Source organism: Littorina saxatilis, linkage group LG4 (assembly GCF_037325665.1).
Source record: "Littorina saxatilis isolate snail1 linkage group LG4, US_GU_Lsax_2.0, whole genome shotgun sequence".
Taxonomy (NCBI): Eukaryota; Metazoa; Mollusca; class Gastropoda; order Littorinimorpha; family Littorinidae; genus Littorina; species Littorina saxatilis.
In genome coordinates this window covers 68,300,242-68,308,185 of record NC_090248.1, presented here as the reverse complement: position 1 = coordinate 68,308,185, position 7,944 = coordinate 68,300,242, and the positions used below count along the sequence as shown (strand labels likewise).

The following is a 7,944-nucleotide window of genomic DNA, read 5'->3' as shown; positions in this document are numbered from 1 at the left end:
CGACACGACTGCCAACTAGTCTCGGCCCGCTCAAAAAACAATGACCGAGACTTTCAGTAATTCCTTCGCGTGACGTCTAACCCTCTTACGCTATAATGTGACGTCTTCAAATGACGAAATGTTAAAGTTTCTACCACATACATACACACCCACAAACACACGCACAAACAGACAAAGTTACGATCGCATAGGCTACACTTCGTGAGCCAAAAAGCATCAGATAAGTCCTCTTAAATTACAACTGTCCTTAGGTACAACTCAAATACAGCAAGTTAAAGAACATCGCATACTTGGTGTAACTGTCGATGAAGAAATGAAATGGCAAACACACATAAGCAACCTCTGCAAAGTGTTATCAAGGAATTTGTATTTGTTGTCAAAACTCAAACATTATGCCAAATCTGAAACATTAAAAATGTTCGTTCATGCTCATATAATGCCTCATATTAATTTTGCTTCGACATTGTGGGATGGCTGCAGTGATGTTCACTTATCGTAACTCAATTCTTTGTACCGTCGTGCTGCAAAAATTATCCTGTATGAATCGCACACGTCTACAGAAATGAAGTTAAACAGCCTTAATTTCCTTCCCCTAAAAACCCACCTTGCATACAATAAGGCTGTCTTTGTGTATAAATTAGTTCATGGTGATGTGCCCAGTTATGTGCAATCCTATTTTACACATGTTACGAAGAGGTATGGGTCTCAAAATTTACTTCCTCCAATTCCTCGTATAGATCTTTATAAATCCAGCTTAGCTTTTTCAGGATCATCTCTGTGGAATTCTTTGCCAATAAAAATCAAACGATCCGCATCCTTAAAGGCCTTTAAAAGGCAGTTGCACACACATTTGATCACACTATAAACTGCCCCTGATGTTTAGTTTCCATTGTGTACTCGCATAATGTATGCAATGCTCTTAAGTGTTTGTTTGTTTTTTAAATATTGTATATGTAGTTAATCTGAATGTGTAATCCCTCGTCGCGTCCCCCTCCCCCTTCTTCTTGAAACTTTAGCTCCCTGTATATGGCCCTGTTCGGTATTACATTGCTGTACTTTTTTCAAGAAATCTTAAATAACATTTACGTTTGTTGTGTCTGGTTTTGTTTTATATGACTTTGTGAGTCCAATATTTTTTATGTTTATACTCGACCATTATTTTGATGTTTTATTAGTTTAATACTTTGATGAGGTATGTGCGCAGTCTTTGCTTTTGTTTACAATTATTCTCTGTATATGTTCCAAGGACAGGTTGGAAGATTAGGCTAAGCCTAAAACCTTTATCCTTATGTAATAAAGTTCTGAGTTCTCTGTCTCTCTCTCTTCTTATGATTTTGTCATCAGGTGCAAGGGCGGATCAATTCACTTTGGAGGGGGGGGGGTTACAAAATGACTGCGAAGATACAAGTTGACGGCGCCGAAGGCGCCTATAAGCCTCTAGGGGGGTCCGGGGGCATGCCCCCCCGGAAATTTTTTTCATCCAAAGAAGCAAAATAGAGCTATCTGGTGCACCCTGAGCCAATAAATTACCTCTTTTTTAGGGGGGTGGGGGTGGGGGGGTTACGTAACCCGTGTAACCCCCCCCCCAGATCCGCCCTTGAGGTGGTCCCCCGAACCGAACCATATTTATATATCTATGTAATATCATATTTATTAGGTTTCCTTACGACCAACATGTTCCTTTTCCAGAGCGCTCGCCAGTCTTCAACACAGTGGATCCATTGTCCTGATCAGAGCGCTCGCCAGTCTTCAACACAGTGGATCCATTGTCCTGATCAGAGCGCTCGCCAGTCTTCAACACAGTGGATCCATTGTCCTGATCAGAGCGCTCGCCAGTCTTCAACACAGTGGATCCATTGCCCTGATCAGAGCACTCGCCAGTCTTCAACACAGTGGATCCATTGTCCTGATCAGAGCACTCGCCAGTCTTCAACACAGTGGATCCATTGTCCTGATCAGAGCACTCGCCAGTCTTCAACACAGTGGATCCATTGTCCTGATCAGAGCGCTCGCCAGTCTTCAACACAGTGGATCCATTGTCCTGATCAGAGCGCTCGCCAGTCTTCAACACAGTGGATCCATTGTCCTGATCAGAGCGCTCGCCAGTCTTCAACACAGTGGATCCATTGTCCTGATCAGAGCGCTCGCCAGTCTTCAACACAGTGGATCCATTGTCCTGATCAGAGCGCTCGCCAGTCTTCAACACAGTGGATCTATTGTCCTGATCAGCATGCCTGCTATAAGCGCAAAAACACATCATTTCTTCAGGCCACTTTGTTTCCCAGCGGGATTGGGTATGTATGGAATAGATTGTTTTTAAGCATGAAACACTACAGCAATGATCTTAAAAAAAACTTAGGTTTACTAACGGCTGCCAGCCAGTTACCAAAGAAATGAGGGAATGCAGATTGATAAGCAGCCTTTCATTGTAAGGCATGAATCACCACATCAAATTGGTTCACACATTTTTTTTCAGAAAGAGATAAACTCTCGTTGCCAAGTGCACGTTACCAGATTTGTGTAATGTAATCTTAATATGTTTTGTCTTTGTATTGTTTTGTTTGTAATTGTTGTATCTCCTCTAAAGAGTACTCCCTTTTGAAAAAAGATTTACTTGGTATAATTTTACTCTGAATAGTAAAAGACACACATTTCTACATTTATCAATATAACTCATATGTATTAATATTCTTTCTTTCTTTATTTGGTGTTTAACGTCGCTTTCAACCACGAAGGTTATATCGTGACGGGGGGAAAGGGGGAGATGGGATAGAGCCACTTGTCAATTGTTTCTTGTTCACAAAAGCACTAATCAAACATTTGCTCCAGGGGCTTGCAACGTAGTACAATGTATTACCCCACTGGGAGAACGCAAGCCTCCAGCACAAAGGACTTAACATTTCTTACACACTGCTTGACTAAAATCCTTAAAAAATTGACCATATTCTATACAAGAAACACTTAACAAGGGCAAAAGGAGAAACAGAATCCGCCAGTCGCCCCCCACGGCATGCTGGGGAGCATCGGGTAAATTCTTTCTCGTCCAAACCAATATGGGACTCCCCCTAACCAGCGGGGGGTATGTGATATCCTAGTCTGTTAAATTTACTTGTGTGTGTGTGTGTGTGTGTGTGTGTGTGTGTGTGTGTGTGTGTGTCTCAATTCATGTATAACCTGCTTCCTGCAACTATGGTAACCGGGGAATTATTGCCTGGGGAACATGAGATTTATTTCACAGGTGCTTGTGAATGAAAACTCGTGAAAATGATGACAAATGTTAATGCCTTCTGTGTTCATCTGTGTTTTAGGGATTGTTGTCAGGCGACTCTGGCTATCCCTGCCGGGATTGGCTGTTGACACCCTTGTTGCCAGAGGTCAATGAGGGGGAGCTCTGCTACAATGTCGCCCACAGGACAACGCGGTCTGCGATAGATGAATTTTGCCTGCTTTATCCATAAGATGACTTTCAAAATGTTACCACCGAGATACAATGTCGCCCACAGGACAACGCGGTCTGTGATAGATGAATTTTGCCTGCTTTATCCATAAGATGGCTTTCAAAATGTTACCACCGAGATACAATGTCGCCCACAGGACAACGCGGTCTGCGATAGATGAGTTTTGCCTGCTTTAACCATAAGATGGCTTTCAAAATGTTAGCACCGAGATATAACCTCAGCCCATTAAGCCCCTCTTCCCTTTTTACATTAATCCAAACATGTTACATTCAACCATATTACAAAATACATGGGCCATTGTATTAGTATTAGATCTTGCAATGCTTTAACACGAGATAAGACCATCCCTCCATTTGGTCACTTCTGAAATCAACACCCAGACTGCTGGCTGTGGTCCGTTGGCAATTTTTATTAATGAAATTAATTAATGTCTTGTCACTATTTATTTTTAGTCATCAGGTATCTTGTTCAAATGACAACTTTTAGTTGAAATACATTTTGCAGAAGTAACTTAATCATTCAGAAAGTGTAATCAGTGTATGTTGTTTATTTACAAAAGTTTCAGGTGAAAGATGTTACCTCCAGAAAAACCCAAGTGGAGGTGACAATGACTGACCGTTCTCTCCACACAAAAAGGGAACCAGTTAGAGCACAAGTAAGTTCATCTGATGTGACCCTGGTAAGGAATTTATATTTTAAATAACCTGAGTGATGAAGATAATGTCTGTAATAGATAATACAGGGCTTGCTGTGTCGTATAAGATTTTCAGAAGTTGCTTTTTATAATATATTGGATTGCGATCGAAAGGGAGTTTGGTTTTCATTAGCAAAGCGAGCTTTTTAATATTTACAAATAAAAACCTATAAACGAGAAATGATGATTTGCTGCATACAATGCACTACATACAGCCGATCACAGCACAATAAACTTGGCCTTGCTTTTGCTTTGTTCATTATTAATGCTTTACTCTGAATTAAAGTGTGCATAGGATGGCGCTGCAGTTGTGCGTAATGTCAGTGCGCCCTTTGACGCACTGTAAGGTTTTCCAATTGGACATTTTCATATTTTATGCGCTAATGGCACATGTCTAACTATTCCACTGAATCCTGTTCGTTGTCATTTTTTAATGTTCATCTGTTAACAGACGGCCTCATCCAGCAGCATGTCGGTTGACTCTGCTGATGACTCTCAGCAAGACTGTAGTGCTGATAGTGGGTCGAGAAGGGAAACAGTAGATGAGAGGTAGATGATGTATGTACTTATTTAGTATCAACATTGCATAATTTAAAATAAAAATTACAAAGGCAAAATGAAAGGTTGAGGAACAAAACATCAGAATATAAATGTTATTGACAACACATAAAGACATTATTTGCATTTTTCATCAAAATATTAAATTTGATACTGGTTGATAATGTCATTGTTTTATAAGACCATGCAAATGTTCAAGCTTAAACATTATTTTTGAGACGATCTGTTTATCCAAATGGGGGTTTATTGTTGGTTTATGACTATCTAAGACGCAAGTCGCACAAGGGACGTTATCTTGACATAGCGTTTTATACCTAATAAATTGGTGTATCATTAAAAAATTTTAAAGTTAAATTGACTGACGGTATTTTATTTCAGCTCTCTTTGGTCTTCGCCGAAATACGTCGTTTTTGAAGACAGGCTTTTGGACCTCTGCCGTCGATGCCCAGACTGTAGAAAGGAGTCGATACCACACATTACGGACAAGGTTGGGTCATCTATTCATGTCAGGATAAAATGCAAAAAAGGACATGTCGTTGTCTGGAAGAGTCAACCCGAGATGAGAAAGCAGCCTTTGGGAAACCTTATTCTTGCTGCAGCACTTTTTTCTTCTGCTCTCAGCCCCACCAAAGTCTTGAGATTTTTTTCATTTTGCAATCTTCAAACCATTTCTGTGTCCACATACTTCCGCATCCAGAGGGGCTACCTGCTGCATGCAGTACACAGGGTATAGGGTAGGCAACAAAGAGCTCTTCTAGAGGCACGAAAAGGATTTTGGATCAGAGTTGCTGGTGATGCCAGGTGCTGTTCGCCAGGTCATAAAGGTATATGTAGAGGTTACATGCCGAGTCTCAGTGATTATTAAAAATAATGGTCGAAGTTGGCGGATCATGAAAAATGCGAGCTTTAGCGAGCTTTTTCATGACCGCGAACTGAGACCATTATTTTTTATAATCACTGAGACGAGGTGTGTAACCTCTTTATTCCTCCTTTCTTCAGTTATTCAAAGAAAAGAGGAGTTTTTTTGCGAAAGTTTGATCGAATCCTATTCTCTCAACCAGTCAACCTGCGCAGGTGATCGATTAATGCGCGGTTGTATAGTTCCGTGCAAATCATTCCATTCTGTTAACACTTCTTGTCAGTTTTCCTATTTTGGGCTAAAATCAAGTACACAGATATGCTGTTATTCTGCTGTGGCGGCAAAGGCAGATATTGTGTGTTCTGTATATGTTTTGGTATCGGTTAGGATAATGTTCTTTCGTCAAATGGGACTAGCAGACGAACTTTTGCACCCGGTGTTCCAACGTTAAAAACGTATGAAGTTAAGTTTTCTGGGGAAAATAGTGTATGAAACCGCTTTATGTTGTTTAAATTGATGAGATGTGTGCATTTGGTTGCGTGTGATCTGTTTATTAAATGAAATATTGTTGAAAACTGACCGTCGGATTGCAGTCTGTTGTCGAAGAAACTGAGTGAAAAGAAGGGGAACTACTCTTGTCGCTAGACAAAGTATGAGTTACTTGCCTTGGGAAATTGCTTGTGATGAACGTCTGATCTAGATTCAGAAAACAACCGAACTCATGGATTTTATATGGAGATTCATGTGTTCAGGCCTGTAGTTGTTAATTTAAATGCGGTATGTTTGTATTGTTTGCTCCAGAGATGTATACTTCGTACATTAGAGCGTTCGGAACTTTTCAGTCGCAAAAAGTAGTACCGAAACAGAACAGCTTCTCAACCCATTGCACTATCGAGGATTCAGGCTGTTGCTGGGTCGTTATTTGTTTGGTTGCTGGGTCATTATCGAAAAATAACTACCCCTACAAGTTTACAGAGGTAAAGAAGCAGAGGGGGGAATAAATATATATATAGGGTTGCGTCACTGGCTTTTAATTCAGCGTTTGGTTCTGTTATATATTTTTTTGAGTTAACCTGCATTTTTGTTATTTACCCATTTTATTGGGTGTGAACATATTCTTGTAAAATTGTGGTTTCTCTTAGTGTATATATATATAAAAAACACAGACATCACGAGACAGGAAATTAATGTATGTCTTGAGATCGCTAGTGCTGACCTGCCTGCAGCATAACAAGCTCGCCACATTCCTGGAAAGGCGAACAAGCTCGCTGATCTCTTGTCTCGTCTTCAGGTACACACATTTCTGGAACTTGCTCCACAAGCCAAGTGACATCCAGTGGATATAGAGCCTCTTCCTCCTTTGTCAATCTAGAAGTCACTCTAGAATTCCTGCTTGAATCTGCCCTAGCGTCAAGTTCCCAAGTAGCATATAGGAGGTCTTGGACTTTACAAATAGAGTTTGCCAAAAGCCTCAATCTGGGTTCAAATTTGCCGGTTTCAGTCGGAACGTTAGCACTTTTCATAGCCCATTTGTATCAACAGAATTATGCTCCTTCTAAGTTCTTCCATTTCTTCTTATGTTTTTGCTATTGGTTACTTACATAAACTTAGAAGTTTGCCAGATCCTTCATGGGCTTTTGTGGTACACAAGTTGGTCTCGTCTTGTCACAAGCAGCTAAAGACAGTTTGATACAAGACTGCCTATTGATAAAGTTATTTTGGATAAATTGCTGCAGGCTTTACAACATACAATTACAACTCGAAACATCCGAGTTCTTTTCCAAGCTATGTTTTCATTGGCTTTTCATGGTTTTTTTTAGGGTAGGGGAGATGTGTTTTTCGCTTGAGGGATCTACAATGGAGGGACGTCTCGTGGGAAATGGCCTGATTAGTAGGGAACACTCTGGTCAGGACCTCTCTGGTAAACTTCTGTACAAGTCTGCTCCATACACCATACATTCCCCAAAAGGCAGACCTACATAAACAAATAAAAAACCACTTCTATCTCAAGGGACAAGGCCGAGAAAAAGAAAGAGAAATAAAAGCCAGAGGCTCATCAGTCGTACAATGGAAAGCTGCCTTGAATGGAAAGCACGCCTCCATGCAGTGCCCAAGTAATGCAGGCTCACAATACTTCAACTACGTGCGTTTCTTTAGCATTGTCCTCTTTGATCTGGTTGATTCATTCTACACATTTTTGTACTTTGAAGTTGGATGCGAAGGAAGGATTGGTGACACCACCATATGAAATGACTCAATTCTCAAACATCTGCTGAAAAGGGGTGAGCTGAAAACACCTTCACGTCAAGCTACACCGAACGGGCAAGGTTTAGAATGAAAAAAACGGCAGTTGTTCTTGCCCAAGCTGCCAGTTA

At 40.7% G+C, this 7,944-nt stretch overlaps 1 protein-coding gene and 1 long non-coding RNA gene across 2 annotated transcripts; one reads left to right on the top strand and one right to left on the bottom strand.

Moving 5' to 3' along the window:
- Positions 1 to 1,663: 1,663 nt before the first annotated feature.
- LOC138965692 (dentin sialophosphoprotein-like) lies at positions 1,664 to 2,257 on the bottom strand. Its single transcript, XM_070337868.1, has one exon. The coding sequence runs from the start codon at positions 2,255 to 2,257 to the stop codon at positions 1,664 to 1,666; it is 594 nt and encodes a 197-aa protein (XP_070193969.1).
- Positions 2,258 to 3,163: 906 nt separating this feature from the next.
- On the top strand, positions 3,164 to 5,528 carry LOC138963619 (uncharacterized). The gene is made up of 3 exons (XR_011454881.1): positions 3,164 to 4,113; positions 4,604 to 4,701; positions 5,089 to 5,528. It is a non-coding gene; the product is annotated as an uncharacterized lncRNA (long non-coding RNA).
- Positions 5,529 to 7,944: the final 2,416 nt, after the last annotated feature.

Bases quoted from the DNA above. Each gene is read 5' to 3' on its own strand.
- LOC138965692 (XM_070337868.1), bottom strand. From the start codon at position 2,257: ATGTGTTTTTGCGCTTATAGCAGGCATGCTGATCAGGACAATAGATCC.